The sequence below is a fragment of the Saimiri boliviensis genome, chromosome 5 (genome assembly GCF_048565385.1).
Source record: "Saimiri boliviensis isolate mSaiBol1 chromosome 5, mSaiBol1.pri, whole genome shotgun sequence".
Taxonomy (NCBI): domain Eukaryota; kingdom Metazoa; phylum Chordata; class Mammalia; order Primates; family Cebidae; genus Saimiri; species Saimiri boliviensis.
Window position 1 is genome coordinate 116,309,555 of NC_133453.1, and position 23,295 is coordinate 116,332,849.

General features: G+C 39.6%; 1 protein-coding gene across 4 annotated transcripts in view; it reads right to left on the reverse strand.

Moving 5' to 3' along the window:
* Nucleotides 1–11,317, reverse strand: part of PTPN4 (protein tyrosine phosphatase non-receptor type 4) — a 227,740-nt gene extending 216,423 nt beyond the window's left edge. For 2 of the 4 annotated variants that reach the window (XM_074399850.1, XM_074399853.1), the window contains exon 1: nt 10,900–11,105. In XM_074399850.1, the coding sequence (XP_074255951.1) occupies nt 10,900–10,924 (25 nt within the window). In that variant the 5' untranslated portion in view covers nt 10,925–11,105. The other 2 variants (XM_074399851.1, XM_074399852.1) reach the window with 2 other exon arrangements.
* Nucleotides 11,318–23,295: the final 11,978 nt, after the last annotated feature.

Consider the following 23,295-nt stretch of genomic DNA (forward strand, 5'->3'; position numbering starts at 1 on the left):
TCAAGAAGGTATCACTCTTACATGTCCTCGCTGAAGTACTCGTCCACAAGTGTCCGTCTCTCCTGTGAAAGTCTGGCTTCTTCACAGCACAGCAGTGTCAAGGTAGTCAGACTTGTTACATGGTAACTGGTTTCTACTGAGTAAAAGCAGAAGCTGACAAGCTTTTTAAAAGTTAGGCCCTAGCTGGGTGAGGTGGCGCACACCTGTAGTAGTCACAGCTACTTGGGAGGTTGAGGCAGGAGAATCACTGGAAGCTGGGAGGCGAATGTTGCAGTGAGCCAAGATCATGCTACTGCATTCCAGCCTGGGCAACAGAGAGAGATTCCATCTCAAAAAAAAAAAAAAGGCCCTTTAGATGCAGAAAAGTCAGGTCATTAATCTAAAATTCCTCAGGGAGCACTAGTTCATACAGAAAGAGGTGAAAGCAAATGGGTCACACAAATAAATGGGTCTAAAACTTAAATTTTAAATAATTAGAATTAGCTTAATCGTGTATCTACACAATAGAACATATATTTTTTAAAAAGAAGAAGAAAAAAGGGACAACGCTTTATATAATGAAGTCAAGTGACCTCCCAAGTATATTTTAAATTTAAAAATCATGGTACAAAACATTAATATATTAAATACCTTCTACATAAAAAGGTAGGGGGAAACAATAATCTATATTATATGTGTTTCTATTTGAATAAAATATATAAAATATTATTTGCATAGAATATATAAAAATAAAAGTAGTTATCTATACAGTACAGGAAAGAGTATCAAGACTTCCCACTATTACTATTATTTTGAAACTTGAACCATGTAGCCATGTTGCCAATTCAAATACGAAAATACAATTTAAATACAATTTTAAAATGACAAGTCTGAGAATCATGGTAATATATATTGCTGTATTAATTAAACATTGACTTATCTATACTTACTTTGCTGTAGACTAACATAATTATCTATGACTTGTCTGTACCATTTCTAGCTATATACTAGATTTCAAGTTCCTCTGAAGAACGAACAATAATCTTGATGATAAAGAGATGTCTTATTCAACAAGCACGGTGCCTGGTACCTAGTTGATGCTCAAAGAATACATTAAATTTGTCCCGGATTGGCTTTCCGTCTAAAGTCTCCTCCAATTCTGGATATAATTTTTAATTGTATTGCTGATGACTCATCTATACACAAGAATATACTTAGAATTCATATAAAAATGAACTAAGAGAAGCTCTTAACACAACTGTATAACAAAAAGACAAGATACAAATTTTGTTTTTTTTCTTTCCCTTTTTTTGTTCTTTTCGTTTTTTTACTTTCTGACAAGATCCAAATTTAAGTAAAAACAAAATAAACAGTGACCCTTAGATTACTCCAAAGACCTACCAAAAGATGGCATTTAAAATGGGAGCATGCAGCTATCCTAGATACCTACCAAAGTTCACGCAGGGCATTTTTTTGATAGTAGATGTTGCTATATAGTTTTGTTTACTCAACTTTAAAATAACCACTATAGTTTCCTTCTCTTAAGCCCAACAAATGTGAAGGCGTATGTAACCTTTGAAACAAAAGTATTTTTCTTGATGCTGTCCCCTATTCTTCCATGACCTGAGGTCTCTTACCTCTATGGCCAGACTTCTCAAAGAGTTGTCTCATCTATATTCACTGTACACTTGGTTTCCTCAATTTAGTTCATCACACCTTTCTACTATAACTTGTCTGCTAAAGCAACAAACTTCAAACTAGTACACCTCAGAAGAACCTTAGCATTTCAGCAGATCTTCCACACTACTACCACTCTGTAGCTCCCCATTAACCCTTTTAAGAATCTGTATGGTCTGAGACGAGACCTGGGGAGTTCATATTTTTCATTAGTATCTCAGTGATTCTGATACAGGTGGCTTGCCTGAACATACTGGAAAACCAACTAGCTAAGATTATCAATAACTTTCCAGTAGTCAAATTCAAAGTCTTTTGGTCTTCACTTTTTCTCTCAGCAGCATGACAGCTTCGTAAAATTCCTTACTTCATCATGATCTAGTACACAACCACACTCCTCTCACCACCCTTCTTTCAGTCTTCTTCAGTGGCTTCTTCATTTCCGAGACCCCTTAATCTTTCAATGATGGTAGTTAGGAGCTCTGTCAGTGTGCTTCTTCCTAACTTTATACATACTTCATAAGCAGCGGCAGTCACACTGCTTCGGCTACCATCTATATACAACCTTAAATCCTGCCACTTTGGTTCCATATATAGAGACTATGCAGTACAGGAGAGAAAAGAGGTTTCAGTATTAGATGAATCTGAATGCAAAATATTTACTCAGCTATTTACATAGTCACATGCCTAAAAACACATACCTTTCTGAATTTCAGCTCTTTTTTTCCTTTTAAAACTGGGGATAGCACCTTCCTAACAAATTTCTGTCCTGATTAAATGAAGGGGATAAAAGATTAAATGAGAAGTTCTCTTTACTACATGGACCTGGCAGCATGCCCTGAGGACCCCATGCCACAGGCCTCAGAGGTGAAAGCAAGGAGAAATGAGACAACTAATGTGGGGTCAGAGGATTGGCACATACAAGGGGATCCAGCAAGTAAGTAAATACACTGAGGAGACAATAGGAACCAATTTCTCACTGCTAGAGAAGAGATTTACAAATACAGAAAGAGAAAAGGCTAGATGAATCCTGAGATGTTAGACTGGAATTGGTTGTATCAGTGTGAACTTTTAAAATACCTGCACATAGGCACAGAAACAGATTCAGATGTACGTATACATATATGAATTTCCTAGCTCTATCCCCCTAAAAGTGACGATATATCAGCAGAAATGAACACACTAAACACTGGAATCTGTTTCTAAATATCACCTATAGTTAAAAAAAAAAAAAAAAAAACACCAGGATTCCTTGGAGAAATAAATGATTTCAGAGCTGGAACAGGGCAATATTAAGATCATCTGGAACAGGCGTCCCCAAACTTTTTACACAGGGGGCCAGTTCACTGTCCCTCAGGCCGTTGGAGGGCCGCCACATACTGTGCTCCTCTCACTGACCACCAATGAAAGAGGTGCCCCTTCCTGAAGTGCGGCCGGGGGCCGGATAAATGGCCTCAGGGGGCCACATGCGGCCCATGGGTCGTAGTTTGGGGACGCCTGATCTGGAACATCTTGATAGGCCCAAAAGTAAGGAAACACACCAAGAAGGGGACAGGGTCAAGGAGGATAGAGGAGCCAACTTAAAGGAGTTCTCACTGGCCAAATTTGGGACAATTTGACCCACAAAATAAAATTTTAAAATGACAGTAACTAATAAAAACCACTAAACAGAAACAAGCCCAGGAGTATATATTGATATAAATGAATGAATGAATGAATGGAGAAGAAGGGGGAAATCTTCTTTCAGTAGAATATGAACTAATAAATGTAGGTGACAACTTTCACAGTTGTGGCTGATTCAGGCAGCAGTCATCAGACCTGAAGGCTAGTGGTTAGAGGTCTGATGAGGAATATTGACACACTCCTAGATACCTTTTCACACAAGAATTCTCAATTACAAAAGGAAAAAATGATAACGTCATAGTAGAGAAACCCAGCAGACTTGAATTTAACAGGTGTTCAAAGTTAAACATCACTAGCAGTAGGAATATACAGCACATCTCCCAGTGACGTACTAAGAATATCACATTATTTCTATGGCATTCCTGCCAACAATGCACTCAGTCTGCACATGAGGAACCATTAGATGAACTTAAGTTGAGGAACACATTATAGAAAAAAGGACTCTACTTGTTAAAATTGTCAAGGTCATAAAGGACAGGGAAATATTGAGGAACCATTTCAAACTGATGGAGACTAAAAGATGTGACAATTAAATGTAATGTGTGAACCTGAATTGGATCCTGGACCAAAAAGAAGAGAGAGATACTACTGGGATAGTGGGAAAAATCTGAATGGCATCTAGGGACCTGAAGGTAGTGCTATATCAATGTTACTTCCTGATTTGACAGTTATATAGGAGACTGTCTTGTTCTGCTACATATACACTAAAATATTTAGGAGGTATAGGCGTCATATCTGCAACCTGCTCTCAAATAATTCAGAAAACTGTCAAATGAAATTAGAAATGGTGCATTCCCCTGAAATGAAGAAAGAAGGATTAAAATGTAGGACCAGAGATGACAGATAATGAGGTTGGTTCACTGAAATTTAAGAATCCAATTAGATATAGCAGAAAAAGGGAAGAGGCTAAAGACAATTCCAACATTACCTCTTGGGGCATCTGGAAAAGAAGGCTTTACTGAGCCAAGCACAAGGAGATGTTCCAGGCTCATCTCGCATTGTGTATACACATGATATATAGCTAGTACAATGTTAAAAATTAGGTGAAGGCAATTCAGGAGTTTTGTCATATTTTTTTTTTTTTTTTTTTTTGAGACGGAGTTCCGCCCTTGTTACCCAGGCTGGAGTGCAATGGCGCGATCTCGGCTCACCGCAACCTCCGCCTCCTGGGCTCAGGCAATTCTCCCGCTTCAGCCTCCTGAGTAGCTGGGATTACAGGCACGTGCCACCATGCCCAGCTAATTTTTTGCACTTTTAGTAGACACGGGGTTTCACCATGTTGACCACGATGGTCTCGATCTCTCGACCTCATGATCCACCCGCCTCGGCCTCCCAAAGTGCTGGGATTACAGGCTTGAGCCACCGCGCCCGGCTGTCATACCTTTTTTGAGATTTCTCATTAGGTCTGAAATTATTTCAAAATGTTAAATGAGAACTCGTGACAACTCTGCTGTCTACCAAACACCTGGCTCACTGGAAGTGCTTGATAACAATCATTTGGCCTTCCCTTGCTAAAAAAGGGAAGTTGCCAAAGAAATCTTAGCATCATCTTTAACTCTTCCCTACCAAGTCCAAATGGACTCTCAAGTCTAGTGAAACTAGTCAGTTTCCAGTTCTAATCTTATATCCTTATCTATATTTTCCTATTTTTAGTTCCTATCATCCCTCCCCTGAACCACTACAACTGTATCTGGTCTCTGTTTCACTTCTAATCTCATCCTTGCATTATCCTTGTATCTTCGCATCATTATCTACAAGTCAGGAGTTACCTTTCAAAATCTACATCTAATCTTACCATCCCTTATTTAAATACCTACAATTGTTCCTGAATGTTAATGCTGATTCTGCAAGAGGCAGACTAAATGAAGCTATTTCACACATACACACACACATGCACACACACCAGTGAAGTGGAGGCGGCAGTGGGTAAAGGGAAAGAAAAAGAGGGAGAAAGAGGGGGGACTCTGACTTACCTTAAGCTTACTTCAGGATTTAGTATTTATTTCTGACTACATAGTGGATGCCAAGGGTGAGTAGATACCATAAACTTTCCAATACTTAGAATCTCTAAAACAGTGGTTTTCCCAATCCTTTTCCCAACTTGGCAACAAAGAAAATAATTTCTTAGCACACTGGAATAAGCCACAAAGGCTATTCAAAGCCAAAAGAAACCATCCTGGGGTGGGATGGGGGGAGGGGATCTAATATGCCCAGGTCCCATAAGCTGAAGAGTATCTTGCTCTCCAACACACCGGTAAACGCTTCATGGCACACTGGTTGGAAAGTTCTATTTTAAAGGCTTTAAAATGATCCCACTCATTGCCCAAACACAACGACCCTCACAAGGCTTCATTTCCCACTGCAATCAACACCTACACACATACACAAAGACAAAGATTCACTCACAGGAACCGGCAACCACACCCAACCCAGACACAGACATATCCAACAAGACAACTCACATTTCTCCAAACGCACTATGCATCCTTTCATATTTTGACCTTTTGTACATGCTGTTCTCTCTACCCAGATCAATTCCAAATGATCCTCAAGACCATGTTCAAATGCCACTTCTCTTTCCCCAGATCTTATTACACTGTCACTATGAATTGTAATTGTTTGTTGACATGTGTTACCATCCTAGAATTTGAGCTCAAGGACACAAATCACGTCTTATTTACCTTTATACCATTGCTCCCACTACAATGGGCATTTCAAATGTTTGCTTAACTATATATAAAGGAATGTTCACTACGTCATCCCCAAATAAACCAAAATTTTCAAATTACATTAACTAAAACAATGAAACACAATTATATTAGCATTTTTTTCCCCAAAACAAAGGGGCAACACCCACCTAGGTACTTTTGTAAGACAGAGATCTGGCATAGAAATAAATATTCATGACACCTGACCTTATCCCAGTCCTGGGTGTTTTAAACTGAGGAAATAAACAAAAAAATTGGTAGCAAAAGGTAAATGTCTAAATCAGTTACGGTATATCACGTGAATGTTAACTATCATTTAAATTACATTCATTGACTTTGGTGGCTTTGGGTAGCTAAAATAAATAATATTCATGAAGATGGGAATAGGAAAATGGAAGAAATAATACCAGCTATCACTTATTGACCATCTCTTCTATTTAAAGCACACTGCTACATGCCTTACATATAATGTAATCTTAATCGTCACAACAATTCAAGGCCAACTGGCCAACTGACTCAGAAATTATATAATTTGCCCAAGGTTTTTGAGGCTAGATTCCACACCAGGTTTGACTCCAAAGTCTATGATCTTTTCCCTACATTCACAGCCTCTACTATACAATGTCCCCAATACATTACTCTCAAAATTCTATCTCTATCACACAACTTTATTTTTAAAAATATGAACAATTACCTGGAAGGAAACAAAAAATATCTATTACAGTATCAAGGGTAAATGTTGTCACAGTATTTATCTTTTTTTTAAATTAGCAACGTTTTAAAGAAGCACTGCTGAAAAATTGACTAAATTTATGAGGCAATACAAAAGAAACAATTCCTGTTTTAATTTTTTTAACCTAAGAAAATTAAGGAAACAGAGGAGTAACATAAAAACTTAAGAAGGAAAAAAAAAAAAAGCTTAAGAAGAATGTACTGAACTATATCTAAACAAGTATATATTTACCTAAGGGTACTTATTACCTAAGGGTTCATTAACTGATCCTGTGAGTGAATTAAGCAGCATTCTTCCAAAAACAGGTGAATTTTGAAAAAGGTTTAAAGAGGATGCACATGGATGGAGATGGAGATATTTAAATTAAAAAAACAAGGACAAAGGAAAAAACAAGAATATTTTCCTTTTTAAGCAAGAATGAGAAACAAGGTTAATGAGATGAAGTTGGTGGAAAGTCTTCAAGGCCAAACAGGTAAATTTGGAATGAACTTGATAAGCAACAAGGAACTCCTATATATTTTTAAACGGGACAGTGGCATGTTAAAATATGGCCTTTAAAGATTTAAACTTTGTTCCAACATAAAGTACGGCCTTGAGTTACACAGTGTTTTTGCCAAACAATTGCGGGAGGTAGGGAATAATCTATTATCCTTTATGTGTGCTTTACACATACTCTTCTCAAAAAGAGAAACTGACTAAACAAAAATCCTTAGGTAATGGGTGAGCATATTGGGGAGGGGATCCTTTTAGATATAATGCTTGTGAATATTAAATGCTGCTGTACATTTTAATAAGAATCACAGAACTTTAGAGCAAGAAGGAACCTTGGAGATAATCTTTTAGTGGCAACCCTTTTATTTTCACACCAGATTAAATTGAAGTCCAGAACTAAATAACTTGCCTAATGTCACACATAAATAAGCTAGTGAAAGATTAAATACTAGAACTCAGATTTTCTAAGCAGCAAGACCTACAGTTATGCTGTCCAATACTATAGCTACTAACCACATCTAGCTATAAATTTAAATTGATTAAAATTAAATACAATTTTAAATTTAGTTTCTCAGACATGCTCATCAACTTTTAAGTGCTCCATAGCCACACATGGTTAATGGCTACCACATCTAACAGTGCAAAAAATATTTCTATCAATACTTGCCAATTATACTTCAATAAAGTTGAAGGAAAAGAGAATATTTCCATCACTGCGGAAAGTTTAGTTGGACAGAACCAATCTAAAGAATAAGTTTTAGAGAATTACACTTACTAGAAGTATGAGCCTGGACAAGTTATTTCATTTCCCTTAGCTTCTATTTGGCAGGGAGAGGACAGGGGATTAGTAATACCTGCCTCATAAAGTATACTTGGTGAGTGGGATAACATGAAAAATCCCTTATACGGTGTCTGGCACTTAACAGGCAAATACTAACACTCTTCCCTTCTGGATCCTTTTTTCTTTCTACTACTCTCTATATATTCCTTGTTAAAAGATACAAACACAGTAACCAACCCAAATCGGTATCTTCCCTTCAAGATAGTCTATAGGATGTAATTTTCATTTTGTTCTTACTAATTTCTTCAAATACCTGCATCTCTCTTCCAATGTTTCACTTAGGAATAATGAAATGAAGAATGACTGTGAGGGAAAATGACCCTAATGAAATAAAAGAGAGTCTAATAAATTTCTCCTCCTCTTTTTCTCCATTCATGCAAAAGATAAGAAATTATGCTCTTCCTAAACAATGGTACTTTCTTATCAATACGGAAGATCCTACGGCATTTCTACATTATATCCCATCTCACCATCTGTACTACTGAGTAAATATTAAATGAGATAATAACACCTCCTTCCTATAGTACTTCGCTGGTAAACAATAAAAAGGATTTTCAGAATGCTAAGCCAATCTTCAAGGCTTCACAGCTTATTCTAGTAAACTGGCAAATTCAGCAAATCTGGACTGCAGTATATCAAAAACTTCATAACATGCAATAACCCAGAAAACCAACAAAATTCAACTCAGCTCATAAACTTCTACCAATAACTAAATTTTATATAGGAGCAACAATTCATATTTAGCCACAATAAGTCACTAACCATTCATTCCTAGTGAATTGATCAATTTTGTATTCTAACAAAGAATTCAGGCAGAACTTTTAAACATTTGTCTTTAAACACACACCAAACAAGATTTCCACATATTTTTAGAAAAGTTTTCTTCTTTAAAAGTGACCATATTAACTCTCAAGCATGGGCAAAAGTACTCTCAATAACCAACCTCCTTGCAATTATCTGGTAGTCTCTTATTTTGCTCCTTAAAGACAACTTTCTAAAAGCCATGATCACTGATGCTGCTTTTAGAGTTTGTAAGTCATACATACTAACAGTTAACAATGGATATTGTTCTTTACACCTCAATTACGTTTAACAGACAAAACTATTTTAAAAAAAAATACAAATCACAGTTTAATAACAATCTAAGGAAGTCATACAAGTTAAAAAAAAAAAAAACTGAAAAGTTTGTATTACTATCTCTATTATACTTTTTTTTTTAAAAAGTTAGGCATGTATGCCCAAACTCATTAAATCAAGTATGTGAGATCTACAATTTTTTAAAAGTCCTTCAACAATAATGAAGTGTACACTGGTCACAGTAGAATAGTTCAAATGAATTTTCCTGAGGCTGCATTCTAAGTACATCCGACCCAGAAAGTATTTTTAGCAAGTATGTTCAATCAATGCTGGTTTTATACCTAGCCTAAATTAGAAATTGGGTGTTATAAATTTAAAGTAACAATGTTACTAGGGTCATTTTTAAAGATATTTAATTAGAACATAAGAAAAAAACACAAGTTTGACTCAATTCAATACCTACAGCTCTGAAGCTAAGATGCTAAAAAATAGGCAGTAAGAAAATCATATCCTCATCTATTACTACTTTTGAGGAACTTGTGATTTTCTAACTTAATAAACGTCAACCTACTCACTTAATATTTTTAAAAACTACAAAATACTGATGCGTCCTTGGATTTTAGAAATCTCTTGCCAAATTTTTTAAAGAGACTAGCAAAATCACAAACACTCTCATGTACAAAAAAGACTGTTTCTCTTAAAAATCACTCAAGATCATATTATGGGACCGTGTGTGTTTCAATCCAAAATGTAACAAAGATATGTGTATCACAAAAAATGAGAAGACATAAAAATTGCTTTTGTGGTAATTGGAGCATAAATTTATTCTGACAAAAAATGGTTTTGTCCACAAAATGATCACACTTTATAAGTGCATAAAAAGGTTCTCTACAATACACAAACTTTTGCTTACAAGTTTTCTTTAAAAGAAAGCTGAATTTATACTAATCAAATTCAAGATTTAAATAATATATCTAGCTCTATTCCATTAAGCACACTTTAGGCTCTGAACAGTTCTTTATTTTAAGGCCATCTCCTTCCCCCTTAAAATTGAAAAGAAAATTTTTTTTCCTCTTGTACATTAAAGTTCAGAAAACCAAGATTTAAAAATATCCTGTCTTTTACTCTTCCAGTCTTCTTTTTACTCTAATTGCCTTTTACAAGTCGGATACATGGGCCTTTTGTTTTTATCTTTCTCCATAAATATGTTTTAAATGTGGCCAATCAGCTGTACTGTTTCAACTGAGCCCAAGATCTGGACACAGAAACTTATTATTACTGAAATCTCTTATTCGAAAAGCAGCTGGCATATTGCAGATGTATAACAAGTTATCCTAGAACAAGCGTTTCGAAAAATCCTGCAAATCGTCCTTGTACATACTGATGTCACTAAATGATGCAAGCCCAGACATAAAATCCATCCTAAGTTTTGCAGAAACATCCACACATAATCTGTGCAACTGTAAGCTGTTCCATTTGATGGAAACCCTGCGAAATGCTTAGGCATTTACCTACATCTCAACTTTTTTTTTTTTTTCCCTCAACTACAGATTCCCAAATACAGGTATATACTGGTAGAATCATAACAGGCTTAAAACTTCAATGGTAGGAATAGTTGGCTTATGCAGCGTGCAAAAAGGGCTCATTTGAGCCCATTTTTTTACAAAAGGAATTCTACCAGCAATGGAAAACTCAAGATTCCAAAGCTTTACCTGGAGTGTAGGTGCCGGGGAACATTCCATCTCCGCATCTCTATTCCATCCCTCGTCCCTTCGCTGAACCATAACAGAGATTTTAACTATAACCCCCGAGAGCCCCACGAGCAGAGGTCTCAGTAAGAAAGCGTGGTTTTTTGTTTTGTTTTGTTTTGTTTTGTTTTGTTTCCCCTTCCTTTTAAATCATTCTTGTACCTCTGACTTGCCCTACCTGGCTCACTTCCCAGGAGCCACACATGCAGGTAAGATCCTCGCGTTCAACGTGCAGGGCCGAGAGGCCGGCGGGGACCGGAGAACCTCTTACCTTCGTATATCACAGCCGCGTCCTCTCGGCTGGAGATAAAAAGCCTCGAGGCCCCGGCGCGCCGGGGAAACCGCGTTCGCCGTGCCGCCCCGGGGGGCTACCTCAGTGCCCCCCGAGCAGCCGCCGCCGCTGCGGTCGCGCCACGACCCGGAGCCGCCAGCACCACCTCATGCTGCTGGGCAGCCGCGGGCCGGCGCCGCCAGGGAGGTGGCAGGGAGGCGGGCAGCCGGCGCCCTCGCCTACCTCCCTGCGGGGATGAGATAATCCACACCCCCCACAAAAGTGCGGGGGGGAGGGGGCCTGGCCCCAATCCTCCGACCCCTCGGCCAAAGCCAAGTCTCTTTCTCCCCGGCTCAGGCCCAATTCCGGCCGCTGGGACCCAGGAGTCCTGAGAGAACAATGTTGGTGGTGGGGCGCGAGGAGCGGAAAAGCGCGCTGCACGGCGTGAGCGGGCGGGCAATCCTGGGCAGCGTTTGTGTGTGAGAGTGCAAGAGGAGCTCAGTCGCCCCCCTCCTTCTCCACCTCCTCTTCCTCCCCCTCCTCCCCCTGTCTCTTCCTCCTCCCTCCAGCACACCCCCTCTCCTAGGCCGCAGCATAGCAACCGAACATGGCGGCTGCGCAGGCGCCGCCAGTCAGCGTCCAGGAGCCGCGGCGGCCGCGGCAGGAGACGATCTCGCGAGAGGCGAGGCCAAAACCCTTCCCCGCTAGCGCGGGGAGAAGTCGCAACAGTGGGAGCGCAGAGGGACACGCAGGTGCGAGAGAGGCCGGCCTAGGAGGATTGGGAGGGCGGACAGGAGGCAGAGGCGGAGCGCCGGGTCCCCGCCCCGCAGCCGCGTCGCCATTGGTTGCTTGGCCTGCGACCCCTGCTGCACCCTCTGAACTGAGGGACCTGATGGTGGGACCAGAAGCCTCTGTTAAAGGGGAAAACCAGACCTCTTGGCACCAAGTCGCCCCAACCTCAGTGCTCATAGAGGATATAGGTTTTGGGGGCAGTTTTGAATCATTTCCCCTCCTAAACATAGGCTCCAAAACTAAGCCTCAGCAACCGATCTTCGTTTATAAAACAAACGTTTGGCGGTGACTTCTGTGTGCCTGGACGGTGGTTTGCTTTTTAAAATTTAATTTACTCCAATAACATGAATTTGGTGTTATCACGGCAGGGATTTTAGCCAGGTGCGTTATAATGTTTTATTGGTGATACAAACTTATTGGTCATTGAACAGTTGCCTACTGGCGGGTGACCTCAGCTGAAATGGGGAAAGAAGGGATTTGGGGACCACCACAGTAACTTTTTGCCCAGTTTTGGTAAGCGCCCTTTTCTGTCGCCAAGCGCCTTCTTTGCTTTTAGCTTGAGCATCCTATCGGAACTGACCTTTATCAAGACCGCGTTCCCTCCAAGGCGACAAAATGACTACAAATCAGGGGAATTGGATCAAATCTGGAAAAGATGGCAATTCGTATTGACTCTCTTCTCCCTCACACCTGTTAGGTTTTTCCATTTGGAAAAGACAACTTGTCGATCCATGTTTCCTGCTGTGCTTCTTTCACTTAATTTTCTTCCCACATCTCTTGTAGCCAGTGTTCATTCATTCCTTCCTTAAATATCCATTCCTGCCTCTGACTCTCCATTTTGTCTTTGATCATGCCATTCCTCTGCTAAAATGCTCTTCACCTCATTGTCATCTGCCAACATCCAGTCATCCTCCAACCAAAGATCATATGAGACTTCCATCAGAAATTGAATGTTTCATATAAATGGAATCATACAATATGTAATTTTTTTTTTTTTTTTGAGATGGAGTTTTGCTCTTGTTGCACAGGCTGGAGTGCAAGGGTGCAATCTCAGCTCACTGCAGTCTCCACCTCCCAGGTGCAAGCGATTCTCCTGCCTCAGCCTTCCAAGTAGCTGGGATTACAGGCATGAGCCACCACGCCTGGCTAATTTTGGGTGTTTTTAGTAGAGACGGGGGTTTCTCCATGTTGGTCAGGCTGGTCTTGAACTCCTGACCTCAGGTGATCCGCCAGCCTTGGCCTCCCAAAGTGCTGGGATTACAGGCATGAGCCACCGCACCTGGCTACAATATGTAATTTTTGTTTTGAAGCAGGTTCTCGCTATGTTGTCCCGATATGTTGTCCAGGCTGGTCTCCAACTCCTGAGCTCAAGAGATCTTCTTGCCTTAACCTTCACAGTAGCTGGGATTACAGGTGCAAGCCACCTGGCTTATATGTAGTCTTGTTTCTGGTGTGAAGCATGACACAAAAGTTCCTGAGTGGAACTTCCCCTACAAGTCACCAGAATGGACCCTTTGAAGTTACCAGTACTTACCATTATTCCTGGAAAAATCTGAGTTCACCTTGGGTCTCCCTGCCTGCAACCCTTTGTCCTTAAAAAAAGAGAGGGAGCTTTGAACTGTGCCCCAGCCTCACATGGGCGGATTGAAAATTGAATTGGGGGCGGGGCACAGTGGTTCACGCCTGTAATCCCAGCACTTTGGGAGGCCAAGGCAGGCAGATCACCTGAGGTTGGGAGTTTGAGACCAGCCTGACCAGCATGGGGAAACCTGTCTCTACTAAAAATACAAAAAACTAGCTAGGTGTGGTGGTGCATGCCTGTAATTCCAGCTACTTGGGAGGCTGAGGCAGGAGAATGTCTTGAACCTATGAGGCAGAGGTTGCAGTGAGCCGAGAGCGTGCCATTGCACTCCAGCCTGGGCTACAAGTGCGAAACTCCATCTAAAAAAAAAAAAAAGGAAGAAAATTGAATTGGGAAATAATAAAATAGTACATCTCACACATTAATGTACATGCTGATCACCTGGGCTCTTATTAAATGGCAAGTTCTAATCCATTAAGTCCAGAGTGGGCCCTCAGACTCTGCATTTCTTTTTTCTTTTTTTTTTTTTTTTTTTGTAGAGACAGGGTCTTGCTGTGTTGCCCAGGCTTGTCTTGAATACTCTTGGCCTCAGGCAATCTTCCTGCCTTGGCCTCCCAAAGTGCTAGGATCACAGGAGTGAGCCACTGCACCTGGCCTAGAGACTCTTTCTAATAAGCTCCCTGGCTTTTGGACCACCCTGGAGGAGCAAGGGTGTAAACTACTGTTCCTTAAAGTGGAGTCTAAGAAAATATATCTGCAAATTCTCTACAAAAATATGTAAATATTTTGCTCTTACTTAAATTATGTTCTTTTTAAAGTTCATATATTCTAGTCGCTATGCTGGATCATTTGATGACCACCTTGTAACAAAACACTGCACTTGATTTTGTATTTGGCACCAACCACAGATTTAATTTTCTGGGGTTAATGGGAAAAGAATGGAATACTTCTTGTGGAAAGGACAGCATTCTGGCTAAGTGAAGGTCATGCATCCTTACGGTACACTGCACAAAAGTTTAACAGAAATTCAAATAGAGAAGAATGTTGGGATAATTAAGTCAATTATAAGCATGCCAAGCAAAAAAGCTCATGCCATAGCAGTGAGTTCCATATTCTCATTTCAAAGGACAATTTAATTTCAGCAAAACAACAAATATCATTCACCACGTTACAGACATAATATTAATTGAACTTTTTAGTTTTGTGAATTTAATTTCTAAAATTGTCTTAGTTTTATAGATGTGAGCTATAAGAATAAGAAATTATTACCTGAAGTTTACATAATTAAGAGACATAATTAAAAGAGCTTAACAGTTGGAAGTTAGCAAGAATTTTTTTTTTTTTTTTTTTTTTCATTTAAAAGAGGCCTCAAACATTACTGGATATTGGCAGACACTACTATTGACTGATTTTTTTCCTTGTCTGCCCCCTGCCCTTGACTGTGCTTTGGGAGAATAAGAGCAAAGGTTATATCCACACTTGGAGAATGTTGGCAGGCAAGGACTGGCCTTTTTGCACTGTGTGGTGGATGGTAGGACCTCTCTTCACCCTGGGTAGCTATAGCCAGAAGGGAACAGGGATTTGTTCTTGCCTGTATGGGCCTTGGCAGTGACCCCAGGCAGCAGCAGTGGAGAAGCAGCTTTGACTAGGCGCTATGGCTGACTCACCAGCCACCCACTGTCAGTAACTGGAGAGGACCCCTTTGGAAGAAATGAGTAACCCTGGGATCACTGGGGATATTTAGGGAGAAGAACCTCATGGGAAAGTTGGACTCTACTTGCTAGGTAGAGCTCAGAGTGGTATGAATTTTAACTTCAGAAAGCACATGACTTAAAGTGACTTGATTTTGCACCCACGCTGGTGAGGTGAGACATACAAGGTATTTAGGCTTTTGGTCAAATGTGAATCCTAACCTGGTCTCCGATAGGAGACCTTAGTTAGATACATGTATGCCTTAGCTAGTCAATTAAGGGAGAATTTCATCTTTTTACCTGCCTGGAATCTTTATGCATAACTTAAAAGCAAAAATAAGCAAATTTAAATAATTTAAATATTTAAAGAGGTGTCACACATGTTTCTAATAAGTTCAGGATTCTGTGACTTGGGCTTCCTTTAATCACAGAACTGTGTTAAATATACTTATAAAAATTAAAAATCCTACACCATATACCTCTGAGGCAGTTGACCCAGATTTGTCACCATGTCAGCATGAAAATAAAGAAGGAAAGATCCTAAAGAAAGATCTTTCCTTCTTTATTTTCAGCAATTCTTTCCTTTCTTTCCTTTCTTGCTGAATAGCAGAAGCCCCATTAGCAATCCTGATATCAGGAAATCTACCAAAATGTAAAAATTTAAAAATCTAAGACTTCCTCCTACTCTCAGTCCCTCTCTCAAAAGGTAGGCACTATTGACAGTTCTTGTGTATACTTCCAGGATTTTCTCTGAATATATAAGCTAAGCCTATAGTTCTTTTCCCTACACACAAGGGATCATACCATATTTCACTTACAAACGTGTGTGGAAATCATTACTTAACAAAACATATAGATACATGTCGTTCTAAGGGTTGAGCCATAATGTATTTAACTTTCTCTAATTAATAGGCATTGGGCTGTTTCTAGTGCTTTACTGTTACAAATAATACTCCAAAGAACATTTTCATCCTAAAATTTCATACGCGTAATAAAGCATTTCTTTAAGACAAATTCCTGGAAATCCAATTGCTGGGTTGAAGTGTATGGCCATGTTTTACTTTGATAAATGCTGCCAAATTGACTACTGATTGCACTCACTGTGTGAGAGTTATTACTACTATAATCCACCTCTTCCTTATCATTCTGGGTTTTGTATTTTTCACAATCCAAAAAGAAACTCCGTATTTTCTTCTAGTGCTTTTAGTTGTATGTTTAAAATACTTAAAAATCCATGATCCTGATCTCAGGATTGCTAATGGGTCTTCTGCTGCTATCTGGGAAATAATTTTGGCGTAAGGGGATAGAGATGCAGCTTTATTTATTTTTTTGTTTTAAATAACTGTCCAGTTGTCCTAATACCACCTTATGGAATGAACATACACACACACACACACACACAAATGTGTGCACATGTGCGCACAAAATTGCTTTTATCAGATAGGAAATTCTCAAAAGTTTTTTTTTTTTGATCTGGACTTTTTTTTTTAAATTTCATGCCATTGAACTATTTACTCCATCTCTATTTTCATTTCTTGTTGCTGCTGTAACAAATTACCATAACTTTGGCTGCGTGTGGTGGTTAATGCCTGTGATCCCAGCACTTTAGGAGGCTGAGGTGGGTGAATCACCTGAGATCAGAAGTTTGAGACCAGCCTGGCCAACATGGTGAAACCCATCTCTGCTAAAAAAAAAAACGAAAAAAAAAAAACAAAAAAACAAAAAATTAGCCAGGCGTGGTGGCACATGCCTGTTGTCCCAGCTACTCGGGATGCTGAGGCAGGAGAGTTGCTTGAACCCAGGAGACGGAGGTTGCTGTGAGCAGAGATCACGGCACTACACGCCAACCTGGGCAACAGAGTGAGACTCCATCTCAAAAAAAAAAAAAAAAAAAAAACACAACAAATAAAATTACCATAACTTTAGTGGCTTAAAAGAGCACAAATGTATTATTTTACGGTTCTGGACATCAAAAATGCAAAATAGGCTGCCAAGCTGTGTTCCTTGAGGAGGCTGTAGGGGAGAGTTTCTTTCCATGCCTTTTCCAGCTCCTGGAAGTCACCTGCATCCTTTGGCTCCTGGCTCCTTCCACCATCTTCAAACCTAGTATCATGGCATCTTCAAATCTCTCTCATCATCTTTTCTGCCTTCTTTCATCCTCTTTCCTCCCTTTTGTAAGAATCCTTGTGATTGCATTGTGTCTACCCACATAATCCAGGATAATACCCACATCTCAAAATCTTTAACCACATCTGCAAAATCCGTTTTGCCATGCAAGCTAACATTCATAGGTGTGATGGATTAGGGATTTTTGGAGGCCATTATTCTGTTGCTATGGTCTCTAATACCAGGCTCTTTTACTACTGGAATTATTATATAATGAGTTTTAATATCCAAAAGAGTTCATTGCTGCTTATAACTTCTTTTTCCCAGATAATGTATTTTTTTTTTCTTTTTTTTTATCTGAGACAGAGTCTTGCTCTGTTGCCAGGCTGGAGTGCAATGGCGTGATCTCAGCTCACTGCAACCTCCGCCTCCTGAGTTCAAACAATTCTCCTGCCTCAGCTTCCCAAGTAGTTGGGACTGCAGGCATGCACCACCACACCCAGCTAATTTTTGTATTTTTAGTAGAGATGGGTTTTCACCATGTTGACCAAGATGATCTCGATCTCTTGATCTTGTGATCCGCCTGCCTCAGCCTCCCAAAGTGCTGGGATTATAGGCGTGAGCCACTGCGCCCAGCTGAACATATTTTTAATTATGTGAATTTAAAATTTGTGAGTCCTTGTTTGTGACTGAAATAATAAATTACATCAACAGCCTATATAGTGTAGCTGGTATGGCATGTATGGATAATCTGAAAAAAAAAAATCCATTATAATTGTGTCTATAGAATGTAATGTGTATGTAGAAATGTGTTCTTAGGATGCTGATTATGCATGTTATAAACCACTTAATTTTCTGTCTTCCTAATGTAAACATTAATGCAAGTCAGTCCCCAAATTTTCATTCACTTAAAAAAATATATTGCTCACTTGCAATTTGCTAGACACAAGAGGTGGCCATTGCCCTCAAGTCAAGTATTTTCTATTCTTAGGATTGTGACTTAGTGGATTGTGAAGTCAGTTTGGTGGATCATGACTGGCATTTTGAGAAAAAAGAAAAGAAACTGGAATAGACTAGAAAATATCAGTGTATCGCACAACATGAAGATAAGCATTGTACCGTGAAACTTTTAACTTTGGTTATGTGTTTGGGTGTTAGTGTGAATATGGGTTGCAATATAAAATCTGTTTCTTACTTTGGATGTGGTGGCCAGAAAGTTTGAGAGCTTCTGGTCTGAAGGGAGAACCAATAAATAAGTAAACAACACAAATTAGAATGAAGAGTGCTTTCACAGATTAAACTGTAAACTCCATGAGGACAGAACCAAGGACTATTTAACTCATCATGATTCCACCGTAGCCTAAACTAATGTGTCATAGACCATCAGCCCTTAGTTACTGTTCTTCAATAGATGCATGAATGGTGTGGCCCTAGAGTGCTAGGGGAAGCCGTGGAAGGAGATCAAACAACCAGCACGTTCTGTGCCTTACATTTTGCATGGTTTCCATTAAGAATCTTGGACTGTGGAGACAAAGTTTGGTGAGGAATACGACCTGATATAAAATTAAAGACCGTGCAAATCTTGTGAAAGGGAACCTTGAGGGACCTTGAGTGACATCTAGTGGATTCTTTGACCAACGGGGAGACACCAACCTAAGGAAATCTGTTTCCCATTAGGTGAAATATTATTGAATATGCTGTTTGCTTTTGAGAGAGAGAGAGAGAGAGAGAGAGAGAGAGAGAGAGAGAGTTGGGCTTCATCCATTCATAGTGTATAAATGTTATTTTATTTGTGGGTGAATTTATCTGTAGGTTTATTTATCTGTGCCCTTTGTTATGTATTGGCTTTGTCCATAGGAGCTTTATCATCAGATTGTAAATTCTTGATTAAGCTTCATGACTTTATAATGTGTTACTCAGCACCTGGTACAGCATTGTCAGGTATGCTTTCAGGTGTCTAATAAATGCCTGTTGTTGGCTGGCTGACATGTTTTAGTCATTCATTCAACCTGTGGTCATTGATTGGATACCACCCACATTAAGGATTTCATTCCTGGCTGCATGTTAGAAACACCACAGAAATTTTTAAGAAATGCAGATGCCCTTGCCACACCATAATCCAACCTCAATTCTCATTTAATTAGTCAGGGTGGAGCTGAAGCTTCTCTCTATAGATGGATATAGATAAAGATTTTTTTTTTTAGTTCTCAAGATGATTCTGCTGTGCAGCAGGGTTGACATTTGAACAGGCACTGAATGTCATACACTATCAATGTAAAACAGGGAATCCCCTATCCTCTATATTGGTACGTCCCAAACTGTCTGGGGTGAAAGGCCAATCCACCATGGACCAGTATTTTTGTAGAAATAAATTACTATAAAATGAAGTGAATAAACAAAGACATATAGCATATTTTAAAAGCCCCACATTTTTATTACATTCAACAGAAATTAATTACTCTGTCAAATTTGTCAAAAATGTTCTAACTCTTACTCTCAATTTCTGGATGTATCTTGTTTTGGACAGGTGACAAACCATTTGCATCATGGTACTTTGAGTCACACTGCTTTCTATTACATTCTGCATGGAGATGGGGGCAAGAAGACAGAGGAGATGCAAAACCTACCAGTAATAGTAGTAGCAGGACACATAGATTGTTCTTATTGCATTAAAAAAGGAGGCTCGCTGACCTCTTAGTTAGTGCCTTCCATTAGGCAGAGCCCCATGGAGCCACTGGGGCCCAGAGCCTAATCCTTGGCTTTACAGAGCCCAAATTTTGTTCTTCTTAGTACACACATTAATCAGTCACTTGGCACTGTCCATATGCTAAATTTTTTTTTTTTAAAGAAACTGGTTATAAAGTAAAATCACTCTCTTTTTTAAAGCAAATCACCTTTGGAAGGGACTAGATACTGATGTTTGCTGTAATGATAGCCTCTTTCCAGTATGAAGGTCTCCATGCATGAGAAGGTTATTTAGGGAACATAGAATGGAGATCTCTCCCAGCCCCACCATGGAGCATCCCCCGCTAGTGGTGACAGTACTCGTGCCCAACTGATGCATGTGTCTATCCCGTGGACAGTACTTAATAAGCCTGTCACACTTCTAGGATGTTCCCTTCTGTCCATTGCCACCAAGCAGGCATGTTCAATATACTGACTTGAGTCAACACTTTCTCTGGTTTTAAAGCATTTCTGACTATATCCCACATTACTGTGACTGGACTTGAGTGATCCCCAGATTATTATCAGCAATATATATATCAACTATCCAGAGATGACTCATCCATCCTAAACTGGTCACTTTTTCTCACCTTTTTATAGGCAGTCTTTTCCTTCCGGCTTTAATGTCCTGCCTTCCCTTTCTTTGCTAAACTCCTGCTCACCTTTCGGATTTCATTTCTCAGATTGGCTTCTCCTAGAAGCCACCGTGACCTCCCATCACTCAAGGCTCAACTCTCTGTGCCCAAGCAAAGCACACAGCCCATGAAGCTGCAACGGCCAGTTTCCTCTCTTATTTCCAGTTGACTTTTATACTCCTTAGAACAGTGATCCTGGCTTTTGTTTACTCTTGGGTCCCCCAAAGCCGTACATGTTAGAGCTTAAAATTTTTTAAAAATTGTTGACATAAACTGATTTTCTAGCACTATTCTCAAAAGGTAATGTTATGGCAAGGGGTAGTAGGAGATATACGGAACTTCTAATCTTAGGAAACTTTGTGATGATGGTAGGAGTGCGAGGTACAGTGTTTCTTGAAAGTCAAGCTGAAGAGTATGTGCGTTAACTGGTAGATGATGAAGGTGTGTAAGAAGTGTGATGATAAAGTAAATGATTTAAGAAAAATTAATATCATGGTACTGAGGAAGGAGTGATTATATTTGGGCAGGATTGAACCTGGCATACCTGTTAAAACAGTGGTAGTAGCCCACCATGAGGGGCGTCTAAAAATCACCTGAGATGCTGCATCAATACTCCTCCTTTCCCCACCCAATTCCGATATGTCAGCCACACCCTTGTAGGTCCCATCCCTGGTTAATAATCACTGCCATGGGAACCTTTACGCTGAGGAGAGTCTGTTCTATGCCTGAGGTGTAGGGGAAGGGAATTCAGAAGTCTGTTGTGATCTTCTAGATGTGAGATACTAGAGACTTGATGTGTTATCATCACATATTTAACCAGTTTAAATAATGATTCCAATGTTATATGTGAACTTTTGCTGGAGGTAGAGCAAAACTTATAATAGATTGTAACAAATGATGACCTTAAAAGCTTATTGCTAGTCACCTGACTAAAATTTGTATTAATTTTCAGTAAAGTCTGTTGCCCCCCCTATTTATTAGAGTTCCTGAACTTTTTTTTTTTTTTTTTTTTTTGAGACGGCGTTTCGCTCTTGTTGCCCAGGCTGGAGTGCAATGGCATGGTCTCGGCTCACTGCAACCTCTGCCTCCTGGGTTCAGGCAATTCTCCTGCCTCAGCCTCCTGAGTAGGAGGGATTACAGGCACATGTCACCATGCCCAGCTAATTTTTTTTAATATTTTTAGTAGAGATGGGGTTTCACCATGTTGACCAGGATGGTCTCGATCTCTTGACCTCGTGATCCACCCGCCTCGGCCTCCCAAAGTGCTGGGATTACAGGCTTGAGCCACCGCGCCTGGCCGAGTTCCTGAACTTTCTACTGAATGTTTGACAGATAAACCCAGCATTTTATTGTGGTCTAATAATTTTCACTGGAAAAACCAACTGTGCTATCTAAACTATACTGCAGGCATTCAGCAGGTTATATACATTTTTATTCTTCAATCTGAATGTCCAGGAACACATTAAAATGAAAAGTAAGGTTGTGCTTCACTCTTTTTAGGTTAACTTTCTCAGAATTAGAAGACAAACTGCCCATTATGAGTGAGATAAGTGTTTCTTTAATCAAAAGAAGTGGCTTACAAAGTCTTGCAATTGCCAGTTCAGGTTTGCCACTTCTAGTTTCTAAATTCTTTACGTTCTTCTCCTATTAGTACTAGCACTAAGGATTATCAAAGTCACACAGTTTAGAACCCAACTTTCTATCTGAGCATCAGGTTTCAGAGAGAGCGAGAAAGAGAGAGAGACTGAGAGAGAGAGAGAGTGTTGTAGGTGGAGGGCAGGGCAAGGCTTAAACCTGAGGCTTACATTTTGTGTGCTTCATTCCTTCTTATTAATGACAATCTGACTATTAGGCCAGTCCAGACAGGCTTATGTACCTTCCTGAAATACAGATGCAGGTGTCCTCTGGTGTACAAAAAAAGATACTACAATAAGAAGAAAATCATACATAAATGGAATTTTCAATTACAGGAACTCAAAAGTACAGATAAATCATAAAGATTTAATCCAATAGGAGTTTGTAGGCTGTTAAAATCAAATTTAGAATTGAGTAAAGGAATTTGGGAATGGGCAAAAGATATACAGAATATTTGACAAATGAATCTCAGAGAACATCCATTTCCTTTATTGCCCCTACTTCTGTGCTCCTTGTTCTCAGATCCTTGTTAATCCTGGAAGGGCCCCAGTTGGGTCAGCCTGTGTCTGCTGTGGGGTGTAGGGTCCAAAGATACGCTCTTAGTCATTTTATGTTCACAGTGATTCATTTTTTGGGAGCTGAAGAAAACTTACTCTAAAAGCCAAGTTGGGGTCAGGGGAGAGAGAATAAGAACAAGTGCTCTGGCAGGCTACGAATAACTTAGAATCAATAGTTTTCAAGTTTCTGACAGAGCCAGGTTAAAGATGTTGGAATTGCAGCAGTTGTACCTACTTGCCAAAGCTGACACACACATCCTTAGACAAACGCACACTTAAATTAAGGCTGCTGAGTTGAATTGTCAAGGGTCCCCCATTCCAGGACTAAAAAAAATTAAAATCCTGGGAGGGAAGAGGGGAGAACAAT